Here is a 27,975-nt window from a genome sequence, read left to right as displayed (position 1 = left end):
AGCGGGTACAGCGCGTCGCCTCCCCACAAGCGGGGGCGCCAACCGGGCGCATGCGCGCGGCGCTCCCGGGCGTGCCGGCCACAGTCCCCCCACCCACTCGGTGAGCTTGTCACTTCCTGCCCTCGCCCCATCTCCGTCCGGGGTCAGTCAGTCGCTCCCTGTCGCTGCCGGAGAGTCTCTGCTTCCCCCTTCCTACGCGCTCCGCGGCGGTAGCTCGGGCTCTCCGGAGAAGGGGACGACAGAGAAAAAGAGAGACTGACTTAATAAAGTTTCCTGAAACAACAACTACCACCGAAAAGGCCCAAGGTGGGGGGAGATCCCCATTCTTCCCCGCCCCTCTCCTAAAGCCTGAGGGACCGTTGCAGGTGGAGCGGCGCTGGAGGGACCCGGGCTGCGGCGGCAGCCGTTGCCCCAGCGAGGGGAGCCTCAGGTCCTACCCGCTCCGGTTCCGGCTCCTTTGGTGGCGGCGGCAGCTGCTGCCGGGCGGTTCCTCCTGTCAACTGCCTCCGCCCGCGCGCCACCCGCTTAGCCACACAGCGCGGAGGACGCCGTAAGCCGCCGCCGCCGCAGTCGCCTCGGCCCGCGGAGGGACGTGGTGAGCTGTGGCGCTTCCGCGTCAGCGCCGGCGGGGACTCTTTGGGAACGCGTCGGGCCCGAGTCCCGGTTCCCTCGCGTGGTCAGCGGAGGCTGCGCCAGGTGAGGCCCGCAGCCGCCCCCCACGCCAGGCTGTCCCCGCGGCTGCCCGGCCTGCCTGCCTGCCTTCCTTCCGCCCGCCGGCCCGCCCTAGGAGTTGAGTAAGTTGGGCGCACTTGGTTGTGGGAACGGGGTCTCAGCCAGGGAGACCCCAACGCACGTGCGTAGCGGGAGGGCGCGGCGTGAGCCCGCAGTCGGCGGGAGCGGCACCCCTGTAGTCCCAGAGCCTGGCGGTGCCCGCCGCGCTCCGCGCTCCCTCTCCGCGCGCCCGCCCGGGACGGTGAGGCCGCAGCCGCCCGCGCAGCTGGCCAGGCCTTCACCCTGCGCTGCGCACCCGAGGCTGCGTTTCCGGGTAGGGCGATGAACCTGTGTGGGGAGTTTGGGCTGCAGAAGGGTTTGTGCGTCTTTCTGTTTTCTTTTCGAGGGGGAGGTGCGGGTCCGTGGAGGGAAAACGGATGGCTGATGATGGGAACGTAGCTGGAAAATGCAACCAGTACCCCCCAGGAAGTTCAGGGCGAGTGACGGGTTTGTGCTTCTTTCAACAGCCACGCCGCAATGAAGAGCTTCTTACAGTGAAAGGAAAGTAGGTCGAGTCCACTGAAAATGCCTTTAAGGGACAAATACTGTCAGACTGACCACCATCATCACGGATGCTGTGAACCAGGTAGACCCCTCTTCGTCCCCAGTTGGCTTTGCCCTCCATCAGAGCCACTCTGCCTTCTCTTTCTTTCTAGTTTTTTTTCCCTCCTGCCCCAGTAGTTATTCTTAAGCAGGCTATAATATTCCCCAGCATAAGCCAGTTATGAAGCTAAAAGCTTGTACAAACAAGAGGTCTCCCCTGCATGATCCCTTAAAAAAAGTACTGCAAGTGTCACCTTAAATCATTTCCACAAGATCAGTCGCTCAGTCTTTTTTCTTTCTCTTTCAAGGCATCCTCCAGTTAATATACTCCTATGGTCTGTAAGTGTTTAAAACCGAGGAGAAAGGAAAACGTAGAATACTAGATTTGTTGTCTTGAAATTGTTTCACTGAAACTTTAAAAATTAAGTTTCTTAGGCATTTTTATCAACAAGTAGTTCTGAAAGTCTAAAAGTGAGTTTAGTTTGGGTTTTAAAAGTTTGTTGAACTCATTGGGAGAATCAGGTTTTGCTAAGTGCAACCTTTAAAAAAATTTCTTGGGCAGAACATATTATATTGCAAAATAAAAGAGAAATCTCTTTTTTTATTTAGGTAGAATACATAATTATTTCCAGGGTATTTTATGGAATGAAACTTGCTTTAGTTGAATTAATCATGTGAAAATGTTGTTTTCCGGAGTCTCATAAGGAGTACTAGCAAACTTTAATTTGATAAACTTGATATACTGTTGACAAGTTTTTTCTACCTAGAACTCTGATATGCTTTATGGCAATCATTAAAAGGTATAACTTAAAAGGGAATCATTGAATGCATACCATCACTAAATCAAATAAAGACTGTGCTCTTCTAGTTTAAAGGCAGATGTTTATCATTATTTTTGACCTAAAAGTTATCAGATTTTTAATACATTTGAAGCATTTAGTAATTGCTTTTTGTTGGAATATTTTAACTTCACTTATATGCTTGGATTTTATCACAGTAGAGTTCATTTTAGGTAATTTTCTGATTAATGGAAAAAAATATCAGTAGAAGGGAAGAGCTTCCTTTTTAAGAAAACTTTACTACAGATGAGGATAAAATTCGTACTGCAACCCTATCTCTACTGTACTTTGCTGAGATCAGTAATAACTTACCTCTACTAATAAAACAGGCAATCCTTGGATGGGATCCAGTTTCTATTGAACTGCTTTAACCTGTTTAACTTTCAGGACCCTTTCACACTGCATGTTTTGTGTATTTGAACTGCAGATATATCACTTATGTTTTACTGATGTTGAATGGAGTTTGCTAGTTTTGAACTATACAGATGTGAATGCCATTTAACCTCATGTTCCACTGACCTTTTCGTCTAGATTTTTTTTTCTTTTTTCTGAGAACACTTCTAATCATTGAAATTGAATTAGTTAATGAAACCATCTTATTTAGGAAGAAATTTATTCGATCATTCATTTCTTTAACAAATTGTTATTGAACACCTATTGAGAGCTAGACACTGTCGAAGGCAATGGGGATATCAGTGGTGAACCAGACAGATAAGGTCCTTTTTTGTAAAATGTTTGAGTGGGAAGAGATAGACATAAAGAAGTAAACAAAGAAGCTAATTTGTGATTATACCTTTTTTAGTATGTTCTGGTAGTGGAAGTTTTCTGAAGACTTTAATGTCTTTTAAAGATATTTTCTAGACTTGAACTTTTTAATGTGTATTGAAATGTTTTTGCTTTTTTTTTTTTTTCTCCCCAACTAGCAGGAACTCGGATAAAATTGTATTAGTTTAAAATTTTCATCATCTTTTACTAGAAACTTTTTCCATGCAGGTTAATTTTCAGACTTATCACGTCAACAGTAGTTACTGTTTCCTTGCCTTCTTAACTTGAATCAAACTTTCTGAGAATTTTGTTGAATGAAAAGCTAGAAATTTGTTAACTTATAGGGTGGTTCACTGTCATTATTTCAGGGGAAGGTATATGCTGAGTGGGTAGCATATTTCCAGGACTGAAAGAAATACGTTGTAGTGTGATAGCTTTTAAAAGAGCATGTCCACAGATGGAGGGAAGATGACATAAAGTTTAATAAAAATCTGTCCACATTTGGATTATGAATACTGGGTGAGTCTCCAGAGGAGATTGGTATATTCCTGATGAGGCCATTCTGCCTTGAAGAGATAGGTCAATTTATAGTGAAGGGTGGCACTATAACTCTGACGGTGTATGTGTTTTCTTAGTTATGTTTTAAGATTTTATTAATAGAAATTTCCAAACCTTCAAAACTAGATGATATGAGGAACTTGATGTAACCATCACACAACTCCATCAGTTGTTACATGGACAATCTCTTTTCTTCTATGTTCTTTCCTCCCCTCCTCCCCCAATCACTCTCTCTACCTTCCACCTACTCTCTCTCCCCCTAGTATTTGTAGGCAAGTCCCACACATCGTAAGTAGAAGAATCTTTTAAGGGCCTTGTTTTAAGGGAGGAGAGACTCTTACAAAAGTCAGTGTTACATTCTGGGAAGTGTGTTTTTGAAAGAGTATAAGGAAAGATGTTCTGAGGATTTGGGTTTTTTGGTTGGAGAAAGTTTTTTTTTTCCCTAAATGGTCATGTAACCTGGGTGGGTCTGATCTTGGGAGGATGATAGGATATGTAAGAAGCAGTTTTATAAAGTATTAATATAATAAAGTTTTCTAGAGTTGAGTATGTTTTCAAGTGAAGGAAGAATTGTTTCTTTAGAGTGGGAGCTACACAGATGTGTATACCAAGTGGTTGTGTCCAGGCACAGCTAAGCTAATCCCGGGCTTATTTTGAATGTTATCTCAGGATGTGTATGTGTTCTGGTGGTAGTAGTGTTCTGAGGGTGATGGGTAAGAATATTTTGCTTTAGCTTTAAAATGAGGTGCTGTCATGTGGAAGTGGAATTTGGTGTGTTTTATATAGAAGGTTTTCTGGAACACATTTGTAAATGAAGGAGCTCTAAGGAGAAGAGTATGTTTTTCCAGTATCCATCCCTTATTTATTTTGGTTTTTTCATTCTCCAATTCTAGAATTCTTGTAACTGACAGAGGGAGACTTTGAAGCATTTAGTTTTTTACAGTTGTGTGGGTTTTCACCCTCTTTTTTGTAGTTACCGTTTCTTTTTTGTAAGTAGTTACCAGTTGCTATAATGTACAAATAGGAGAAATCAATTTTTTCAAGTAGATGATACTGGTCTGTTTACAAACTTCTGTTTTCCTAAGAGGTTTAATTCTCTTTGATTTTGAAAAAAGATTTTTTAGTTTTTGGTGTCAGGAAAGCAACTGATGGATACATGTTGATGATAGTGATGGTAGAATGTTTATTGAGCACTTACTATGTCCCAGGTTCTGTTTTAAGCAGTTGACCTGCAGTAGCTTATTTAACCCCTATACAACCCTGTAATTTAAGTACTTTGAAAATCTCTATTTTAGATCTGAGAAAAGAGAAATCAGAGAGTTTAATTTGCCCTAATTGTATCTAGTAAATGGCAGAAAAAGAATTTAAACACAGACAGCCCAGGTCTGCATTCTTATGTTCTTAATCACTGCAGTTAGTGCCAATGTCAGACATTCTCAAAATGAGTGTGTGTGTGTGTGTGTGTGTGTATTCTTAATTAATCTAAAATACACCTAAATTAATTAATTAATTAATTTAGAGACAGTTTTGCTGTGTTGCCCAGGCTGGAGTGCAGTGGCGTGATCACAGCTCACTGCAACCTCTCTGCCTCCTGGGCTCAAGTGATCCTCCCAGCTCAGCCTCCCAAGTAGCTGGGAGTACAGGCGTGAGCCACCACGCCTGGCTAAGTTTTGTATTTTTTGTAGAGATGGGGTCTTGCCATTTTGCCGGGCTGGTCTTGAACTGCTGGGCTCAAGTAATCCTCCTGCCTCAGCCTCCCAAAGTGCTGGGATTACAGGCCTGAGCCACTGCATCAGGCCACGTGTCTCTTAAAATTGGGGAAAATTTGCTTGATGAAATGAATTGGTCCAAAACATCATTCTTCTTGTTTGTGTACACTGAGCACTAAATTTGAAGCATAAAGGAGAATCTAAGCCTGTGTCTATATACATAATACAGTAGGCTAGTTTAGCCCCCTTATCAGAAAGCTAAGTACTGTCCAAGCCTAAACCCTGAAGCAAGAGTAGCACACATTGTTGGAATCACCCTTCATTTCTCCTCACCCTAAGCGGATGGTCCTGCGTTACAATGGTCATAGTTGAGTAGAACATTATAGCATATTTAAAAAAGAGATAATTAAAATGGTCAGTTTTTCTCCATCACAACTGTCTCTATTTGATAACTGATGAAGAAACCCAGTTTTCCTTTTCTTTTGCCTTTATTCATATTACTGTAATTTATTATGTATCTATACTACTAATCTGAGAATCTTGGGAAACCTCTTTATGTAAAAATGAAATTTTTAATTTTTAAAATGGAAAGATTATTTTTACTTATTGTAAAAATGTGTCCTTTCTAAAATGCATCCTTCTAAAAACCAGACTCTGAAGCAGCATTGAAGTGTGAGGCAGAAAGCAAACATTATCCCTGAAAATCCACCCTAACAGCATTTGTACATATATACAAATATATATTAAATTTATATATTTCTGCATGTACCTATGTACTAATGTAAATAGGATCATATTCTATAACCTGTGTTTGTTGCTTAACAATTATTGCTATGCTTTGTTGTGAATATACATAGAACTAGCTCATCCTTTCTAACAGTCATGAAAAAGTCTGTTTTATGGACATTTCATAGTTTGTTTAATCTGGTCACTATTAAGAGACTTTTAAGTTGTTTGAAATTTCTCTCAATCATATACAATGCTGCAGAGCACTACAGTGAACATTATTCTGCATCCATCATTGTGCACTTGTTCAGTTATTTCTTTAGGCAGTGATTTTTGACATTTTGCTCATAAATATCCAGAGTTATACCAGATTATCCAAAGGATTTTGGAATGGTTTATAAAGTGTGGCTAGGCCACCATTGCCTTAGAATTTTGATTAAATGTAGTGGTTCCTCTTTAAGGGGACTAAAAAGGCAAACATGAAGAATGTGTACTAAATAATACCAAAATAGTAAGGTCTTTGTATTGAAACCTAGTATCTAGCCTTAAGTGGCCTTAATTTAGCCTTTAATGGAGAATAGTTTTAGTTTTTTTCTCCATTGTTTCCCTTTTGCCTTCCAAAGATGATGGTTAATTATATGTATATCTACGTATTATATATATGTGTGTGTGCGGGCAAAAGTGTGATTATCCTTAATGTAATTGTAGAAAGCCATTGTTTTACTTTAATAGTAAATGATTTAAATAACCCTTTTTTTGTGGGGATTGGGGTGGGTATTTGTCTTCCATGTAGTTTATATCCTGGAACCTGGAGATCCTCCTTTGTTACAGCAACCACTACAGACATCCAAATCTGGTATTCAACAAATAATTGAGTGCTTTCGATCAGGTATGAATGTTTTAGGATATATTTTTCAATCTTCACATAGTAGTTAAAAACTACCTAGAAGTCCTTAGAAGTAATTTTTAAAAAACATTAAAATGTATATGTTGGCTTTCTTTATAGAATATTTAAAATTTTCATATTTTAAAAAAGTGGATGTATAAATATTGACTTGATCTAGAGATTATTCTTCAGTACTATATATGGTATATTAATTTTAAAATATATTTAGTATGATTTAAAGAGATATGTGGTGTATTTTCTGGTAAAGCACTTCTTAAAGATCCATTGATATCTTGTGGCATGTTTTGTGTAAACTCTCAAAAGGCAGTAAATTATTCTGGGGGTTCATGAGCTTTGGTATAGTAGATTACTCAGAATGTCTGAGATGTCACTTGTTCTAGATTAATTACCTTATTTATGTTTATGTGATTCGCCTTCTTCTCCCTAACCCTTGAGTTTGTGGAGTTTTGGTATCTTTAATAGAGCACAAGATAGAAGAAAGACAGTATTCCCGCCCTGATATCTTCAGATATATTTGCTTAGATTTTATTTTCGTTAGCTGATAATAAGAATTAGCTTTATAATAAATATAATTGTGTAATTGCAATCCTGTGTTTTAAAATAGGTGTTACTTACAACGTGTAAAATGATTGGGAACTGTTAGCACCCCTATGTTATCAGTAAGATGTTAGGTTGCTGTGATTCCTATAATCCACTTGGCCACCCCTTGTATATTTGGCTTCTCTGACATTGCAGACTGTTCACTCAAATGTGAACAAGGAAATAAATATGACTGATGAACACTTAGAGGATTAGAATACCTCATCATTATTTTAAATCTTAACTACCTTAATGAAAAATTTCTGAGGTTCAAAGGAAAAAATGATTCATATGTAACTACTTTTTTTGTATTCATGAGAAATTTTTTGAGATGCTTGTTTCTAAATTGTTATAAAGGGGGAATCATATATTTGCTTTACTTTAGGATTCTAAGAAATAGAATCTAAATTAAAACATTTATTTTTTCTCTGACTCTCCAAAAGATCCATTTCTTAGACTTTTCATCTGTAGTACTCATGGCATTGCTTTTATCTATATTTAATTTAGGAAGTATTGAGTGTATACCAAGTGCCTATCCTTATATTGGATGGTGGTATAAACTATTTTAGGGATTTTTTTGTTGTTTGATTTTTACTTTTGATAATTGCGCTTGACTAACAGATAATTTATAGGTCAAATTTTCTTGTGATAAGTTCAATTAAAATAGAATTTTACTTATTAGGGACAGGATTTATATTTCTGGCTTAACAGAAAAAATTGTTTGTTTTAGCTACTTTTAGAATAGAGTTTTAAAGGGTTTTTTTGGTTCTTTCTCATACCATGGAAATGAGAGCAATAGCTTTTCATATTTAGTAATATTACTTGTTATAGGTTTATTTTTTTAAATTCTTAATTTGGAATTAATGAAGTTATACTGTGTTAGTTTATTATAGTGTTTTTTTTATTAAGAAGTTAGAATTAGTTAAGTCATAAGTGCTTTGACTTGTTAAAAAACTGTCTTTTCGACAAGAACGTGTACCCAAAAATCTGTGTGGGTACAGAATTAAAAAAGATTTTTGGAATCTTTTTTAGAAGGCAGATATTTAAAAATTAAATTAATTATTTTCTTATTGTGTTGTGATCATATCTGTTCTCTGTTTTCTGTCATATTTTTACTCCCTTAGCTAAAGAAGTGAGGCAGTGAAACAGGTAATTTGAAATGGTACAATTACAAAGCCATTTTATGTTGATATTTTGAATTGCATTCCTTTTAAAATGGTATCAGCAGATTTACCTTTTGCGTTATGTTTTATTCAGGCAAATTCTGAAAATACTATTATTTTAATTTTCTGAGTACACAACAGTTTAAGTTAGAGGTGATTTAGAAATACGCTGAGTGGTACAAAGAAACTAATTTTGGATTAAAAAATTATTTTACTTCATTACTGTATCCTGTAACTAAGAAATTTTAATATCTTCAAGATAGTAATCTCTTGCATTTCTGATTAATCTGATATCTACTATGGTAACCCTTCTTTAGCACTAAGGCGTTTAAGTTGATACTAAAACCTTGGGAGAATGGTACGGAAGTCTGGACTATATAATTTGGGGACAAAGATCCCTTCTAGCTCTGAGGCTCTGTTCTTCCTATTCCACTCTACTCCCAAGTACACCCTCAATGACTCATCTATTTCTAGACTCTTTCCATTACAATTAGGTCACATACATTGCATTTAAAGAACTATCCTGGTGGTGCTATATATCTTTGACAGATATTTGAAGATAGAACCCTGAAGTCCATGCTTTTGCTCTTGTTAACCTATAGAGTATAAATCAGTTAAGTCATAACGGGGTATAAATCAGGTTGAACAGTAGTAACATGTTAGGTTATCTACCTTTATCTTCAAGCTCAGATAGTTATCTTCAGCTGCTGTATCATCTCCTTTTATGTCTCACCTTCTGCCTACACTGGGCTGTCTATGACCAGGTATTAATTCCTATGCAAGCTGGAAGTTCATAAAAGGTTCTGTCTTATGAAGGAGTTGACTCATTTTTAATGTCCACCACTCCATGTGTACTATACTGACTGCTTGACCGGTTTTAACCCATCCTGTTTGCCTGACACTTGAGCTTTTGCTTTGAACTATTTTCTTGGATTGAAATGACAAATTCTTATGGACTTCTGGTATCCCTTTATTAGTCTGCTTAACTTGCAAATTTAAATTAAATGGGTTTTTCTTTTTATAATAAGTAATACATGTCTGTGATTTTAAATAGTAAAGTACAGAAGGGTATAGAGGAAAAAATAAGTTTCTATACTATTCTGTTCTTCAGTTCCCCTTTGCTCAGGCAACACTGCTACATCGTTTGTGTGTCTTCTTCCAGAGACCTTTTATACATATACAAACCTATATCCCTCATTTTCTTCTTAACACGAATGGTAGCTGACTCTGCATACTCTTGTGTACCTTTGCTTTATTAACTGTAGAGTCAACTATTGCTGATATTAGTCCATAGATAGATGCCTCATTTTTTAAGAAGCCTGTGTGTTTTGCAGCTACAGGTTTTCCTGTTGGAAATTCCTGATGATTGGCTGACTTGAGACCTGCTGTTTGCTCTGAACCACTGGTTTCTTGTGCTACCTTGACTGTGCCTTACCCTTTGTGTAGTCTTGCTTTGGCTGTGTTGTCCTGCTAGGATCATGTTTGTAATTTGATGTCTTCAAATTTCCCTCCTTTCTATAACACTTTCAGTTTATCTTCCTTCCTCTTTGACCTCTCTCCCCAAACCAAAACAAAATTTTAAATAGCAGATAAAAAGTGTACTACCTTTACATGTCTATTAAATGTCTTTTATGTGTTTATTAAATTGGTTTAGTTGAGTTCAGTATTCTTTCAGAATCTCTTAGTTGTCTGCTAGAGGCAAAGGAACTATGGAATGCCCCTATGGTTAGACAGAGAAAAATGAGGGGAAAAGAGAAGGATAATAATTTTGTCTGGTATTGAAGACTGGTCTTTAATATGAAGCTGACATCTTCTTTTTAAATCTTGAAATATATAATATTGTAAGAAGAGAAATATATAATTTGTAGAAAAAAGATTCTACATGTAGAATATGTTAGAGCAGTACGTGCGGGGAACTCTTTTTTTGACTCAGGGAGGAATAAATTGTAACTTTAATAGTATGGTAATGAAAAATGAGAATTAGCTTCATGCGATGTTTGCTGTCATTATCTTTCTGAATTTGGGTTTGGTCATTTAACTTAGGCTTTTTTTTTTCTCTCTCCTTGAAACAACTTTAATTGCAATTAGTTTAATCTCTGACTGAATGGTGATACTTCAGTCCTGATTCTGAAGGCAAAGCGTAGGGTGGACATGATTTTTCTGAGGTACATGGGAGAGTGCAATACTTATTATGGCTTTTTCTTTTTTTGTTGTTACATAGCAGTTATAGGAAATTTAAAATGGGACTAGTTTTTTTTTTTTTATAAGAAAAAAGTAGATTTGGTTTTCCTTACATTCATTTTCAAAGCATGTCCTCTGGTGTTACGTTCCCAAGACAACAGCTGTTTGTATTGGTCTGTGAGTTTCTCAGTGGGGGAAAGACTGTATCTTTCATATTTCCAGTGAGTAACAGTGTACCTGGTATTTAATATGTGCTCAATAAGTGTTTGTTAGATTAAACTAAAAGATTCCCAAAGTAGGTGCTGCCCTAAGATAATTTTATTCTACTTATAAGTTTATTGTGGTATGTGGCAGTGCTCTATAATGAACACATACATATATTTTTAACCAACCCTTACAGGTGATAGTTTTAGGACAAAACTTTCAATTTCTTAAGTTTTCTTTGTATCTTTGAATCCTTATGTTAAGGATGATCAGTAAGAAATTTCCTTCAAGAGTTGTGATGAGGAACGTACATTTATTTGCTTGCAGTGTTTGGATGATATTGTAATTAAGTGGTCATCCTAAAGAAGATTGAGTTTATGTTTGAGCCAATAGTAAGCAAGCAGTATACCATTTAAGAAGCATTCTTGTCATCACTTAAAATGGGCATTGACCAAAATGTCAGTGCATTAAGAAAATGAAACCTTATCTTTGTCTAGCATAGAAGAGTTAGAATTAATGTTGTCATATTGTAATGTGACTGCCATCCAACCTAATGTAAAATTGAATACTGATTCCTTTTGAAAACATATTTTAAACATTTTCGTCAGTACATGCAGTGCACTTGCTATTAAAGAATAACACAAGATAAACCCTTGATGAAGTTTAAGTAGTTTTTGTTGAGTATCTATTATGTGTGAAAATCTGGAATATACAGTCATTAATCTTTAGCTATCAAAAGCCTTTCCTTTGGAGGGCTGGATGTTTGAAAGGTACTGATCTATGTAAGCAGTAAGTGGTGATTTCTAAGATAATTTAAAACCCCAAGGCAAGAAAGAGAGCAATATAGGAAAAGAAGAAGGAAGTCAGCATGGCTATCTGTTTCTCAACATCAAGAGCTGTGGAGGTACTTTATGTTGCTGTCTAGATGACCATGTCTGTTGTCTCAGGTGACAGGAAGTTTTAGCTATTGACAGAGGCACTTACAGTTGGCTGTGTCCAGTTGTAAGTGAGCAGAGCAATCAGAAAATTGTAGCTGACTTTGAATAAAGTCATTCCGTCTCCATGGGGAAAAAATAACAAAATCTTAAATGGTGACTGAAACTAAGGGAAAAACTTATTATCTCTGTTTGTGGACTGAGACATACCTTATTTTTCTCATTTGTTAAATATATAAGTGGAATTAGAAAAGTTTTAAAGTCTCATTTTTGACTCCTCAGTTAACATAGATTATAAAAATCTTATTTTTAGAGAAGGTTTTTTTATACATAGAGCTCTGTAGTATTTCATTTAGCAAATGTCAGTCATACATTATCCTGAGGGCTGGAGTAACGGTGAGCATCAGAGATATCTTCTCTGTTCTAATCTTCCAGTTTAATGGGGATATGGAAAAGTAATTAATTACAAAATTGTGGATAAGCTAGTATAGATGTTTAGGGTGCTATGAGAGTGTAGGTGAAGGATTTTTAACAAACAAACAAACGACAACAACAACAAAAAAAACAGAAGAAGTTGATTATTGAAGGCTTCCTGGAGGAAGTGACATCTATACTGGGATCTGAAGGATTATTAGAAGTGAATCAGATCAGGAAAGTGGGAGAACGTTATAGTCAGAGAGGATAAAACATAGGTGAAGGCCTGAAAAGTGAGGGAAAGGGAACATTTGGTGTATCTGTGGACCTGAAAGAAATCTGGACTGCTTGGATCAACAATAACACACACTTTCTCTCCCTCTCCCTTTCTCTCTCTCTCTTTCTCTCTCTCTCTCTTTCTCTCTCTCTCTCTCTCTCTCTCTCTCTCTCTCTCTGTGTGAAGAGAGGGTGGTGGGGGTAAGGGGAAGCATTTGTGATTGATAATTAAGATTGATTAATTAAGGTTAGAGGCAAATACTTTTTTTTGGATGTTTATTGAGAATAAATATACAGTCCCTACTGAATATGAATAACTGTATAATTAGGACTAGTTAAGAAATTGATAGCCTCTTTATTTTTCTGTGATTGAGAAGCTGGTAGGCAAAGTGATATGTCTGATTTAGGGATGCAGTCTTATATTTTACACTTGACAATTTTTTATGTATAACCTCATGTTGTTTACAGACTGATTATGCTTTAAATTTGCAGCCATGTACATGTATCCTGTTTAAATCTTAAGTTGAATTCTTAAGTTAAACCCAGTTGACATATTTTGGTGTTCCTCTTCAATCTTTTTTGACTATCCTTAAAGGCAGAATTGAATCTGTATTATGGGTCTAGCAGGTTTTGTAGTTTAGAATCAGTGTACAAAAGTTTCCTGTTTTCTTCCCACTGCTACTATACTCACCTACACTTCCTGAGAACTATATATAGGTCAATTAGAGAGGCTGAACCAAAGCATTTTCTAAAATCAGTCTACCTCTCATAGTTTGTCACTCACTTATGAAGTTCTATGAACTAAAGATATTAGCAGTCCATTGCCAGGATATTTTGTAATGTGAAATGGACTTCAGAAATATATATATGAGAATTTACTTTTATGTAAAGAAAAACACTCAGGCTATTCTCTGAATCTTTTTAAATTTATATTTTCAGATTTTGTGGTAATAAGGACTAGTGGAGTAAACATAGATTTGGATTTGGGAAATGGTAGAAATTATTTTATTCTATACATTTTTTCCAGCAGATACTCAAGTATATAATTTCCCTGGGATTTAGGTTCATATTTTCTTTAATAATTCTTCAACTTAGGTTTGGTTAGGTTTGTTCTATTTTACAACATGAGTAAACCAAAGTACAAAGATTATAAAGCTTTTTAAGGTCACAGAAGTAGATAATATCAGATTTGGAATCTCTCAAGACTTAGTAAAGTTGTGATAACCTGATAACTTTTTTGCAGTAGAATTTTGAATGCTTGAATCAACAATAATTCTCTCCCCTCCCCCGCCCTGTGTATGTTGGGGTGGGGAAATGATTTATCATCGTTTTCAAAATGATAAAATACACTTCAAAGATTAAATGTAAACAGATTGCAAAAGATTGAATCCGATCTATTTAACTTTTTTTTTTTTTTTTTTGAGGCGGAGTCTTGCTCTGTCGCCCAGGCTGGAGTGCAGTGGCCGGATCTCAAGCTCCGCCTCCCGGGTTTTCGCCATTCTCCTGCCTCAGCCTCCGGAGTAGCTGGGACTGCAGGCGCCCGCCACCTCGACCGGCTAGTTTTTTTTTTTTTTTGTATTTTTAGTAGAGACGAGGTTTCACCGTGTTAACCAGGATAGTCTCGATCTCCTGACCTCGTGATCCACCCGTGTCAGCCTCCCAAAGTGCTGGGATTACAGGCTTGAGCCACCGCGCCCGGCCCGATCTATTTAACTTTTATAGACCCTACTATATTAATTATTCTTCTAAGATAGTTGATACTCTTTAGTAGTCCCAGTGCTTATTAAATGGTTAAATGCTTCTTAAATGACACAACACTTTGCACCTCGACAGTCTTAAGGATATTTTTCAGGGTACTTGGGTCTTTTTCTGTTCAAGTCAATATATTGTCATTTAAAAAAATTTTTAATTTGAGGAAAGTAAAGGTACATTAATTAGTAAAGTACTGCAGATCAGTTTTGCCACCTTACCTGTGGCAAAGAGCTGTAGGAAAATAGTGACTAAAGACCTTCCGTTTGTATTTTATTTCTGATGGATGTTTTTATTTTAAAGATCGGGTGCTTTTTGCCATTTATTTTTTCTCTGCCTAAAGATATTCTTTTGTAGTACTTAGATTCCCTAGATTAATAGCTTTTCTTCAACAAATAGTTTTTGAGCATTGTAAGAACTGAATACGTTACGCTTGTAAATAAGGCTTATTCTTGGCTGCTTTGGAGTGTATAATCTAGTAGAGAAGATAGGCATTAAACTAGTAATTACATCAATAATTAATTGTAATTGGGGTGTTTTAAGGGAGAAAGGCTTTGAATGAATTTATAGTGCCGTCAAGAGGCGTAAGCAAAGTTCAAAATTATGTCTCACTATGGAGAAAGATTCTCTACTTTGTAGAGAATCACGCTAAATAGCCATAATCCCATGCTGGCCCAGAACCTGAAGTAATTTGAACTGAATTTAAAAAGAAAAGTCACAGGCAATCCTGTCATACAGTTTTGACTTTCTTTAAGGAATCAGGGGAAAATGTATTGAAAAACTCCTTGCTTACTTCCTTATACAGAAAAGAGCTTGAAAGAACCAGCCAAAAAGTTTGCCAGGGAATAATGGGGGAACATTTAATTTTTCTCCCCTACTCCAAATCTGTTAAATCAGAACCTCTAGGGGAGGGCTATGTACATCTTTATTCCCAGCTCATTGTAATGATTAACCTCATGTCGGAACCACTGCCTTGGGATATATCAAGAATTAATTGGCTGCTGAAGTGGGAATGAAGCATCAATTTTAGTTGTCCTGATTTCCAAGTGATAGTAGAGTTTTGCTTAGAATTTAGTCTATAATGTAGTTCTAAATATACTGTGGTAGAAATTGGCAATGCCTATATTTTGTTTTCAAAGAGTAACTACACTTTTGGTCTGTCAACAGTGGTTGTCCAGTTTAAAAGTGCATGTTAAAGTTCCCTTTTGTGTTAAGTTTTTCTTTTCTTTTTTCTCTCAGGAACTAAACAACTTAAGCATATTTTATTAAAAGATGTGGACACTATTTTTGAATGTAAGTTATGCCGCAGTCTCTTCAGAGGATTACCAAATTTAATTACCCATAAAAAATTCTACTGCCCACCAAGTCTCCAGATGGATGACAGTAAGTTTTTTTCATATATTCAGTTATGCATTTTACAGCTAAGTATTCTTATACTGCAACTATACATTTGCGTTAAAAGGGTGTCTAGTTACTGATAATTTGATAATGATGTCTAGTTACAGATAATTTTTAGGTGGAGATGGAGAATAAAATTAAATACTTAATGTTACATTCAGTTTCTTAGGTACTTTCATATCAATGGTTTCCACTTGGGTTTTCCTAAAGATGACATTTAAGAGGTTAGATTTAAGAGGATATTTGTTTGTATTAAAATATTGGATATTATTTTAGAATGTTTATATGGGCCATAAATAGACATTTCTTTTTACTCCTTTTTTCTTTAACAATTTGCAACTAGGTGTGATTGATTACTTATTTAGATTTCCCTTAAGTAAATGATAAGGTTGGGAATAAAGAACAAAGAATGAGGTAAATTTGTTCATTTCTTGGGAATGGTGGAGAGCATCAAAAAGTCTTTATTGATCTTCCTAGTGTTTTCTAGGTCTTGATTTGAAGATCAGTTTTGTTCTCAGAAAAATTTATATAAGTCATTTTCTCAGAAATACAGGCTAACTTGAGATCCAGAATAACTTTATGTGATAAAGGCAGATAGCAGACTAATATAAAGTCTTTCTGGAATAGAATGTTTGTTTTGAATGCAGTATATTGTCTTTGTGTGATTAAGCTGGCAATATATCTAATGGTATTTTTTTCTTTAAAGAATTAATGTAAATTAAAAAATTCAATATTGGGTTACCTTATTATTTCTTGTTTAGGGATTTAACTCTTTGTTGATTTACAAAATATAGAACTTACTTTGTCAGTCTGATACCATAGATGCATTGTGGATTCTGTGCATTTTTCAACTTAACCTTTTTGGGATCGGTATGAAATGCAATCTCCAAATAAGTATGGCTTTAATTATAATGAAGCTGGCTTAAAGTATATTATAGAGCATTGATTAAATAAAAATTTTATATTTACCTGGAAATTTTTCCTACTACTATTTGATCTTACTATTCTCTCATTGAGATATAAATTAAAAAGCAGTCTGTAGAGATTCATTCCAAATCTAAACTTTAAATTAAAATACTAGTAGAAAATTAGTTTGACTTTAGGTAGTTATTTATTTTTTAGTTGTAGAGTTAACTTATAGAGTGAAATGGATAAATTGGATTTGCTAGATTATTGTGCACTTGTCTTGGCATTACTCATTCTAGAAATACTTTTGTGAAAGTATTTTTCTTATAGACACTACTTTATTCATCTTAAAAAACAGATGAATAGACTAGAAGAGCTATAATGAATCACTTCCTGATTGGTATAGATACCAGATTTGGTACTAAATTTGTAGCTAGATTTTAGAGTAGTAATACGTGGAACCCTAACCAGTGTTAGACAACTCTGTTACGATAGGACACTTGACTGCCTGTAGAGGGTGTAATTATTGTACAAGGAAATAAAATTACCTATGGTTTTTAAATAAATCTGTATAGTTTTAATCATTTGTTTTAGTAAAATTGAGTCATGTTAAGAAGACGTGTAATAGGACTGAGTTTAGCAAATACTTCTACACATCATCCCATTTATGTTTACGTATTTGCTTACAAATCTTTCATTTTCATAAGATGCTCAAATAGATTAGATTAGACTATTATGGATTAAGCTAATAGGAATGCTGTTATGTTTTCTAAAAAATACCATTTTTGTTTATGTAGTAACATTTTTCATGCTGTTTTATCAATCTTGAGTTAATGAGAATTTGAGTTGCCTTTGCTAGTCTAAAACGTTCAGACTAAATATGAAATATCATTATTTAGGACACTTAAGTGCTTATATATTTTATATTAAGTGCATTTGAAGCAAAAGTAGTCCTTCAGATTATATATGTTCCTTAACGTTTTTGTGTATCATGATGAGAATTTAAATTAAAGGAAATTTTAGTTTAATACTAGTTTTTGTCTTTGTAGAATATTGAAAAGTAGATAATGCTCTTATAAAAATAAACTGGTAATATAATAGATTCTGAGATAAAGGTTCATATATCTTAAAATATTAGAGGGCTAGAGCAGGCTAATTACTTCAGATTAAAATGTTGTTTTTTCCTTAACAGACCTTCCTGATGTAAATGATAAACAAAGCCAAGCCATAAATGATCTCCTAGAAGCCATATATCCAAGTGTGGACAAACGAGAATATATTATTAAGCTAGAACCCATAGAAACTAATCAAAACGCAGTGTTTCAATATATTTCGAGGACTGATAATCCTATTGAAGTCACAGAGTCAAGTAGTACTCCTGAACAAACCGAAGTTCAAATACAGGAAACTAGCACTGAACAGTCAAAAACAGTACCGGTTACAGATACAGAGGTGGAAACTGTAGAGCCCCCTCCTGTTGAGATTGTTACAGATGAAGTTGCACCTACATGTGATGAACAACCTCAGGAGTCGCAGGCTGACTTGGAAACTTCTGACAATTCTGATTTTGGTCACCAGTTGATATGTTGTCTTTGTAGAAAAGAATTCAATTCTAGACGAGGTGTTCGCCGTCACATTCGAAAAGTACACAAGAAAAAGATGGAAGAACTAAAAAAGTACATTGAAACACGAAAGAATCCAAACCAGTCCTCTAAAGGACGCAGTAAGAATGTTCTAGTTCCATTAAGTAGGAGTTGTCCAGTATGTTGTAAATCATTTGCTACAAAAGCGAATGTAAGGAGGCATTTTGATGAAGTTCATAGAGGACTAAGGAGGGATTCAATTACTCCTGATATAGCAACAAAGCCTGGGCAACCTTTGTTCCTGGATTCTATTTCTCCTAAAAAATCTTTTAAGACTCGAAAACAAAAGTCGTCTTCAAAGGCTGAATACAATTTAACTGCATGCAAATGCCTCCTTTGCAAGAGGAAATATAGTTCACAAATAATGCTTAAAAGACATATGCAAATTGTCCACAAGATAACTCTTTCTGGAACAAACTCTAAAAGAGAGAAAGGCCCTAATAATACTGCCAACAGTTCAGAAATAAAAGTTAAAGTTGAACCAGCAGATTCTGTAGAATCTTCACCCCCTTCCATTACCCATTCTCCACAGACTGAATTAAAGGGAACAAATCATTCAAATGAAAAAAAGAACACACCGGCAGCACAGAAAAATAAAGTTAAACAAGACTCTGAAAGCCCTAAATCAACTAGTCCGTCAGCTGCAGGTGGCCAGCAAAAAACCAGGAAACCAAAACTTTCAGCTGGCTTTGACTTTAAGCAACTTTACTGTAAACTTTGTAAACGTCAGTTTACTTCCAAACAGAACTTGACTAAACACATCGAGTTGCACACAGATGGAAATAACATTTATGTTAAATTCTACAAGTGTCCTCTTTGCACTTACGAAACTCGTCGGAAACGCGATGTGATACGACATATAACTGTGGTTCATAAAAAGTCATCTCGTTATCTTGGGAAAATAACAGCCAGTTTAGAGATCAGAGCTATAAAAAAGCCTATTGATTTTGTTTTAAATAAAGTGGCAAAAAGAGGCCCTTCGAGGGATGAAGCAAAACATAGTGATTCAAAACATGATGGCACTTCTAACTCTCCTAGTAAAAAGTATGAAGTAGCTGACGTCGGTATTGAAGTAAAAGTCACAAAAAACTTTTCTCTTCACAGATGCAATAAATGTGGAAAGGCATTTGCCAAAAAGACTTATCTTGAACATCATAAGAAAACTCATAAGGCAAATGCTTCCAATTCACCTGAAGGAAACAAAACCAAAGGCCGAAGTACAAGATCTAAGGCTCTTGTCTGGTGAGGAACAGTTACAGAGTTTTGCTTTTTTCCCCCCATCGAACTAAAAAAAAAAATCATTTGACCATAATTTATAGCTGGTTCCATTTTAACACGTTTGCTTCCATATATCTCATGACAATGGGAACTGCAAGAGTAATGTGCATATTGCATTTACCTCTTCAGTGACCTTTATTCCAGTGGCTTGGGAACAAAAGTTAACTTCAGAACTTATCTTCCACAGGACAATGCAATTAGTTGTAGGTAGATGGCACAGGGTCAGTGCTTTCCTTTTAATGTTGTAAAATATATACGTTTATATTGGCTTATGTTTACAATAGAAGTCTTCTGTTTAACTAACTTTGCACAGGTTTAATTTGATTCAGTGACTTAGTCTACTAATTAATGAATTGTAGGAAAGTTAAATATATTAGAATGAACTTGTGAAGGCGATAATTATAGGAAAAAATATTTTGAGGCACTGTAATTATTGTAAAAATTATCTGTGACGGCTAAATAAAGTGCTGCACTCAGAAAAAAAAAATCCCCAAATTGAATTAAAAATGATTAGCATTTATCATTTACTTTTAACATAGTGCTTCCAGGCAAAGGGGGAAAGTTGGTAAATAGAAGTTTGAATTTTTTTTCCTTCTCCTTGGGAGTGTGTGTTAGTTACTGTTTTTTAGTTTTGATCTATGGAAACAATGCTTATTTAGGTTTCAGATGCTCTTATTTTTCCCTCTCTTTTTAATAAACTTTTTGGTGGTAATTTTAACATAGTTAATATTGTTAACTAGGGTTTTTTTGTGGTTGTGCATTGTAAGAAAAGTAAAATTAAAATTCATATTTGGAAGAAAGAAAAATACTGCTTTTTTGTTTTTTTTTTTTGTTTTTTTTTTTTGAGATGGAGTATTGCTCTTGTTGCCCAGGCTGGAGTGTAGTGGTGCGATCTCGGCTCACTGCCTCCTCCGCCTCCTGGGTTCAAGCAATTCTCCTGCCTCAGCCTCCCAAGTAGCTGGGATTACAGGCATGAGCCAGCAGGCCTGGCTAATTTTGTATTTTTAGTGGAGATAGGGTTTCATCATGTTGGTCAGGCTGGTCTCAAACTCCTGACCTCAGGTGATCTGCCCACCTCAGCCTCCCGAAGTGCTGGGGTTACAGGCACGAGCCACTGCGCCCTGCCAAAAACTACTTTTTAAAGAAGGTTTGGGACAAATGTAGATTTTTAAAAAATGCAATATAAAATGAGTAGACTCGCTATACTTGTTTTCGCAAGTCTATATATATTTTAAAAGTTCACCTTCTGTACCTGTGTCCCTTGTATTAAGGCATTTAATGTATTTAATGAGTATTAAATTAGTTTCAGATTCAGGTTCTAAAGCAAAATACTAGTTTGAATGCTGTGTAGGTTAAATGTTATGGTTTGATTATCACACTTTTTTTATTTGTGTGGAAAACTTGAGATGAAACCATCTTTTAGAAGTAATTTACTGTTGCATAATTTTAAAAACAAGGTTTTATTAGTAAACTCAAAAGTGTTCATTTATTCCCATTTCTCCTCAGATAACTTCAAGTGATGTACGAAAAGGTTTGGAGTTCATTTTTGTGGAAAGACTTTAAATTGGTGTTAGAACCACTAAACATCTTCAAATGGTACTAAGAGGAAAAAAAAGAGAAACATTTTTCTAAATATTCAACTATAACTGCTGTTTTCTGACTAAAATAATAACCATCTAACCACTTGTTTCTAAGGCACTGCCTATTCCAGCACTTTCAAGTAGCTGTGACATTACATGTTGTCATCACAGTCCATCAGCTAACCACCCTTGACCTTGTGCATTTGGTCTACAGTTTCTACAAAAATGTTACAAATTTTGTTTTCTAAACAATTTGTTGATTAAGTGATCAACAACCTGAGGAAAATATCAATTTTTAATTGACAAAGACTATATCTTAGTGATTTTAGTTTTATTTCACTTTATTTGGCAACATTTTCATCTGAATTGTATAGATATATGATTTTCTAGTGAGTGTATGTTAGGAACAAAAGACAAAATAGTATCAGCACATTATAAATATTTAGCTTACTAAATATTTGTAATTATTTTTAAATCCATTTATTTCTAGCTTGTTCTCTGGCACTTAAGTGTTTGAAAGTTTCATCCTAAAATATATGCTATAGGAAAGTTCCAGTTCATTTTCATGCATGGATTATTACATTTTTCACTTGTAAACGTAGGTTTTTATGAAAATTAAACATTCCCCTATTTTTCTTTAAATTTTATACAAAGCACTTTAATGATAGATGCAACCTTATTTTTTAGTTCCTATTTTTTTAAAGACCACACATTTACTAATGTTAATATAAAGGTAATAAATAGCTTACTGATATTTTATGGATGCAGACAATCCATGCACAACCACTTCTTATGATACTAGTTTATTTCCTTAAATATTGCTACAAAAGGAAGATGCGGGTGTAAGCCCTGATTTTTTTTCTCCCAAGAAAAATCTTAAAGGACCACTTTAGATAATATTTGATTCCTACTGTAAAATTTAGAAAATGATTAATTCTTGTCCATTTTTGTAATCAAGATTTTAGGAAAAACAAATACATCTATCTTTATGAAATTTTGGGCAGGTTTTTGTGTATCAATATTTTGTACTTTTTAGGGAATATTTTATTTTTTAGTTGTGTCAAATTATAATTATAAAAGGTACAGCAGAAAATATACCATGTTTTTATATAGGTTCACACCTGTACTTAGGAGGGACCCTGTCCATCTATATACTTTTTGTATAAAATTTTAAAATGTTAAAGATCCACAAGGTCTTAATAAAATGATTCTATAGCTAGAAAAACATTTACCTTCCCAGTGCTTTGCACTAAAATATACTGTGAAAGGAAACTAGAAAGACTGTAATTATTGCTGGAAATGTTCTATATTGAATGTACATGCTCTTGTTGGAAAAGTGTACTATATGTGATGGAAATAAACCAGACTCGAAGTTATTTCAGCTAAATGTGCTTCAGCAAAGGTGCATTGGTTGAAACTTAAATGTTTTATTATCAAATTTAAACTCATTCAGTGACTATGAGCAGCTACACTTGAATTATATTCTGATAGTTTTATTTCTAAGAAATAGAGTAATAATTTCTCTTTAATTTAAAAACAGATTTACTTTCCAAAATATTGAAAATTTGTACTTATAGATCTAACTTTAATAACTAATAGTATAATATATTTAGGGAACTAAATGTGTAGGTGGGTATTTCATTTATAAGCCATCTTCATTAGTTGCACATTATTAAACCTATATGTTTGACTTTTGCAAGGTGTTATCTTTTATGCATTCCTACACACAAGACATATTCCAAAGAGATTTTCCAGATAAATGCCGATAACCCCTGAAAAGATATGAGGATTCTTAAAAAGCTTGGGGTTGCTCTTTGCAGCATCCTCTCATTTGTATGCCAGCCTTTCCCTCTCTGCTTGCTTGTTAAATACTATAGAGAAGAAAGAAAAATTGATCTTGGAGGTGGGGAGCCCACTTGCTAGAATTCCCTTACTCTACCCACCTGTTTCTACAGGACCATTCACAGTATGTCTCCTCTGTAGTAATTCTGGGGCCACAGAATAGGAATCTACAGGAGGAAATAAATGAGAGTTCTAGGGCTGTCAAAAGATTTCATCTGGATCATGTAGGCAAAATAGCACTGTGTCAGTACTTGCCTAAATTAGAGAGATTGGAAACATCATAATAGCTGGATTAATTGATAATGACATATGTAAGAGAAGCTGAACTAGGACCAGTTTAGAAAGGTAGAACAAACAAGTGACCAGAAAGTATTGTTCTTCGTATTCCTTTCTGGTCTTCATCCTTCCTGATTTGACTTGAGCTCTGTCGTTTCAGGGGCTCAGGCTTAAGGCTCTTGAGAAGAGGCCTAAGAAGTTTGTGCCAGAAGCTTTTCTGCATGTAGACTACATAAACACATATTTAGGTGACTTTTTATTGTTATAGTCAGGATTAAAGCACACAAAGAGCCATCATAAACTGCTTATTTTATATAAGACCTATCTGGCTATAAATTATATCTACCTTTGCTGCTATTTGATCAGTTAAGAGTTTTCCTATAGAATTCAACTTACCATCCTTCCTAGAGATGCCTTCCATTCCTAAGTGTGGTGGAAGAGGAGAAACAACAGGTATAGGTTGCACTTCAACTTCATAAGTTTGAATAGTACAAATGAGAGCTGAAATATAGCTGACATTGGGCAGGTGTTCACTAGACATGCCTTGAATACACAACAACCTTTTTTGTTTTTGTTTGTTTATGTCTCCATTCCCTCCCCCTCCCCTTTACTCTTTAAGAAGAAAACCTTTGAAGAATGTATGCATTACCCATTCTTAGGTTTTAGTTTTTTGCCTAGTTTTGTATATATGAATTAAGTTTTTGATTGACACAGGTCGCTTTAGTTGTTGAAATGTACCTTCAGATTTTTTAGGAACGTATTATATTACTTTATGGTCAATAGTCTGTTGTACTCAGTTTGCATTAAAGAGCCTATGGATGCAGTAGTGGGGAGTTAATGATTTTGCTATGGCATGAGGCTGTGGGTATAGAAAGAGGAGTTTCCCTGTAGGTGTTATGGTAAATACATGTGGAGATAGGTACAAGTGGCTATCATTTCCTGTTGTGAAGTTGCAAAAGATCTCTTCAAACAGCATGACTTCTGAAAATGAGATAGAGATGCTTCAAAAATTTTGGAAATTATGTTTCCAGGTTTCCTGCAGTGACCCATTGAAGTATTCTAGATCCCTAGTTTGGAGTTGGAGAAGTTATTTTTCTAATGGAATCCATAGATTATCAGGATTATGATTTAGCCATGGCTTTCAGTTGATCTGAAGCCAAGCTCTAAGATATATGCGGCAGGATATTGGCTGTGCTGTTAGACAAAATCCTTCTGTACTCTGTGCTATCCTTTCATCTCTCTTTGACTTTAAGAGCTAAAGGGATCCTTGGTAAAATTGAAAAGGAATAAGGATCAGCAATTTCAGGAATAGCTGTTCTGTGGTTTTCAAGGTGTTAAACACATGGTAGAATGCAGATTCAAAACATGTCTCACTTAAAACCTACAATTATTTTGGCTTTTCTAACTAACTTTCCAGATTCACTTCTCTCCTAATTTGTTTCTATACCCTATTCCTCTGAGCTTCCATCTCCTACCGTGCCTTTATTTCTTCTAGTTTAATAGAAATCATTAGTACCAAGATAGCTAACGTGTTTTTGGAAGGGTAAGAGTGTGGAAAATGCAGCTCATTTCCTCCTGAATCTTTATTGCTCCACACCAAATTTGGGAGGCTTATTATTTTCAAGCCTCTTCTTCTACATATTTTCACCACTACAACACCACAAACAAAAAGGGGGACCTAGCATACCATAGGTGCATCTGCTTGAGAAAATGCCCAGAGTTGGAGTTTTTGATGTTTGTGTCCACTCAGCAGAGTTAATTTTCTTGATTGTCCATTTTTGATGTCAGGGACTGTCTTGATAATTTTGTATGGTGCCTAGCACATTTTCATGTATACCAAGACACTTTAAATAAATATTTGATAATGGCATTAAGGCAAGGAAGCCTTTTCCATCTCTAAATTGTACTATCATGTATTTTGAGACTTTGAGTCTTAAAATTTTATCTTCTCAATATTGATGAATTTCACTTATTTTTAGGAAATTTTACCAGTGTTAAGTGTTTATAAAAAAGAGATAATTCTTAGTAATAGCTAATAATAATGAACATTTATGGTGTACTTGTTATATGCCAAGCACTCTGCTAAATCTTTACACACGTAATGTCCCTAATCCTACCAACAACTCTATGAAGTAAAACCTATTCTTTCATTATCCCTATTTTATGGAACAGAAAATAGAAACTTAGAGAAGTTCAGTGATTTACTTAGGTTCACATAGCTGGTAAGAAACTTACACTAGATCTGACAAAACCTGCGCCCTTAGTGCAACCTTACATTTGCACATTTTAGTATTTGCAAAGCACATTTACTACATTATCATTTTGTCAGCTTAATGTAATGATCTGGAACTTTAGTTGGTGAAATTTTTGGATCCATAAATTATTTCCTATGTGAGACCTTGTGCAAGTTTACTTAAACCTTCCGTGCCTTAATTACCTATAAGGGGGATTATAGTTACCTATAATGGGGCTATTATTTCTTATCTCATAGGTTTTTCTGAGGATAAAATGAAAAATACCTATAATGCACTTAGAATAGTTTCTGGCATATCACAATAAATGTTATATAATATTGCTGTAAGTGACTCACACAACTCAAGTATGGAATTTTTTACCTATTTGTGGATAGAAATTTATGCGTTAGATGAGAGAATTTTATTGCTACACATTCAATTTTATCTGCTGATTTTGTATTTAATTGGGACAGTGAAGGCAACCAACTATATTATTTGCTACTAATTCTCTTCTAGTCAGATACTAGTAGTTTGTCATTCTCATACATTTTTTATTTACTTTGAAAAAGACATTAGGGAGTTTTAAGCACATTGATTTTAAGTTAGGCTTTGTTTTTATGGTTTCTCCCCAGAATAATACATATATCTCAACCTTTGCATTAGTTATTTGTCTCATCACACAACTGTTTTACTTTTGGTCATGTGTAAGATACTGACATGAAGCAAATATTAATTGGATAACATGCTAAAATATTTTGATGAAACAAAACTTGTAGCAATGTAGTACTACTTGAAAGGAAGCATTCAATTATGGAAATAAAAGATTCTTCAGGAGAGCACGATTTGGGCTGAATCAGAAACTTCTTTGGTGAATGTGTCATGAAGAGATAAAAAGAGAATAGCAATTATTAAAAGTCCTGTCAGTGGTTGTCATTTGTGGCAGTACTCCACATTTTAGCTAAGGCCCTAGTACTGTTACATTATCTGCTGAGAGAGTTTACTCTCATACCTGGCTGTTTTTGATCTGACTTTTTAAATGATAAGGTGATCATTTTAGAAATGTCAGTGTTCAGGGACTAGTATAATTTGCATCTCCAGAGAACCTTTGAGTCCCTAGATTTGGATGACTCTTTACATCCTGAACTTCAGATCAAATGCTGGTATTCTTATACCTGTGCAGCTGCTTTATGTTTCTGATACTCAAGTGCTTGTGTCAGGTAGCGAGAACATATTCCTGGGATGCAAAACATTGTAATGTTTAAACAGTAGAATGTTGTGATTGAAAAAATAACCAAAATAAACAAAACAACCTGTCTTTGGATGCTTGAGCATCCTATCTGGCTGTCCTGCTCTGTATAATCTGGCAACATTTTCAGTACAAGAGTATGTAATGATGTTATGTTCAGATGAGAAATTATACCAAAATGAACCTTAGGTGCATTTAGCTTTCATTACAAGTTAGGGTTTGAAAATTGGATTTTAATCCCGTCTGTTTGTGGGACTGTCCTGAAAATCAGTTAGCTCTGAGAAATAGAACTGTGGCTTTTAGTCAGACTTTCCCAGCTGTGCAAAAGTGTTTTTAAAAACAGTTGAAACTCTTACTTTGGTATACCTGAACCCTGAAGTACCTGCTAGTTGTGACTAGTAGCTTTTATTTTAGATGGACAGAAAAAGCAAAGAATACTTTTCTTCTAAGAAAAAAATAGTGAAGCATTAGGAACATAGTGTGCACAAAGGATTGAATTACATGAACCACCCAGGACTTTTAGGAAAATGTTTTTTATGTAGTTTCCTTCAGTTTTGACGTAGAAGTAGTTAGGGAGTAAGATGTTAGGGTAGTTTTATGTAAACTTCTCTAGGAGAGTAGCCATGTTATTCCTTGTGATGCAGTGCACTGGGCATTTGTAGATGTTTGAGAATTTTTAAGCCTCATTCTCCTTTCTTTGTGTAGGTAGGCTTTGAGAGGATGATAGTGTAATGAGGCCCATAGAGATAAACAAGAACACATTTAGTGAAACTTACAAATAATTTTCCGGACTTAGAAGTTATACTTTCCACAAAACATCTTCCCAATTTTCCGATTTTTCCTTTCTTTACCTGGCCATCTTGACTAATCAGCTATTGTTTATTGTGATGCTAAGAGAACAACTTCACTTATTTCCCATAAAATTCAGCCACAAACAGATTTACACATACATAAGGGCAAGAAATTTTTAAAGGAGTGTTTGGTTTTGTTTTGGTTTTGTTTATTTAACTGCCCTGGATATCTTTTTAATTTCAAAGTGCACAATTGTAATGGTAGGAGGTGTTAATTTTTAAGGTTCAGGATAGAGGCCCTTCTCTCTAGAACAGTTAATTAGGGGTAAGTAACACTGTTCAAACCACAAATGCTGCAAGATGGAAGTCAGAACTACAATGCTTGGATTGCCAGCCATCATCCAGCTTGCCATGTCATCTAATTGGAGGTGTGTGAGTGCGTATGTACCCATATATACAAAT

At 35.4% G+C, this 27,975-nt stretch overlaps 1 protein-coding gene across 6 annotated transcripts; it reads left to right on the top strand.

The window, feature by feature from the left end:
- Positions 1-56: 56 nt before the first annotated feature.
- On the top strand, positions 57-22,819 carry ZNF800 (zinc finger protein 800). 6 transcript variants are annotated; one of them, XM_011951759.1, is made up of 6 exons: positions 57-789; positions 1,239-1,357; positions 6,705-6,800; positions 15,559-15,702; positions 17,816-19,508; positions 21,051-22,819. In XM_011951759.1, coding segments are annotated over exons 2-6 (1,995 nt in total). In that variant the 5' UTR covers positions 57-789; positions 1,239-1,296; the 3' UTR covers positions 21,052-22,819. The 6 variants fall into 6 exon arrangements, with proteins under 6 accessions (XP_011807149.1, XP_011807148.1, XP_011807147.1 ...); XM_011951758.1 differs by having other exon boundaries at positions 57-794; XM_011951757.1 differs by lacking the exon at positions 21,051-22,819 and having other exon boundaries at positions 136-306; positions 17,816-20,332.
- Positions 22,820-27,975: the final 5,156 nt, after the last annotated feature.

Source organism: Colobus angolensis, unplaced genomic scaffold, assembly GCF_000951035.1.
Source record: "Colobus angolensis palliatus isolate OR3802 unplaced genomic scaffold, Cang.pa_1.0 Scaffold326, whole genome shotgun sequence".
NCBI lineage: Eukaryota > Metazoa > Chordata > Mammalia > Primates > Cercopithecidae > Colobus > Colobus angolensis.
Note: the sequence above shows the minus strand (reverse complement) of the source record. Positions and strands in the feature narration are given on the sequence as shown.

What these genes read in the sequence shown, in the direction of transcription:
- ZNF800 (XM_011951757.1), top strand. Translation starts at nt 1,297, where the DNA reads ATGCCTTTAAGGGACAAATACTGTCAGACTGACCACCATCATCACGGA. An exon ending in TCACGGATGCTGTGAACCAG is followed by an intron (nt 1,358 to 6,704) that starts GTAGACCCCTCT and finishes TCTTCCATGTAG; the next exon opens with TTTATATCCTGGAACCTGGA. An exon ending in AAGTCTCCAGATGGATGACA is followed by an intron (nt 15,703 to 17,815) that starts GTAAGTTTTTTT and finishes TTTCCTTAACAG; the next exon opens with ACCTTCCTGATGTAAATGAT.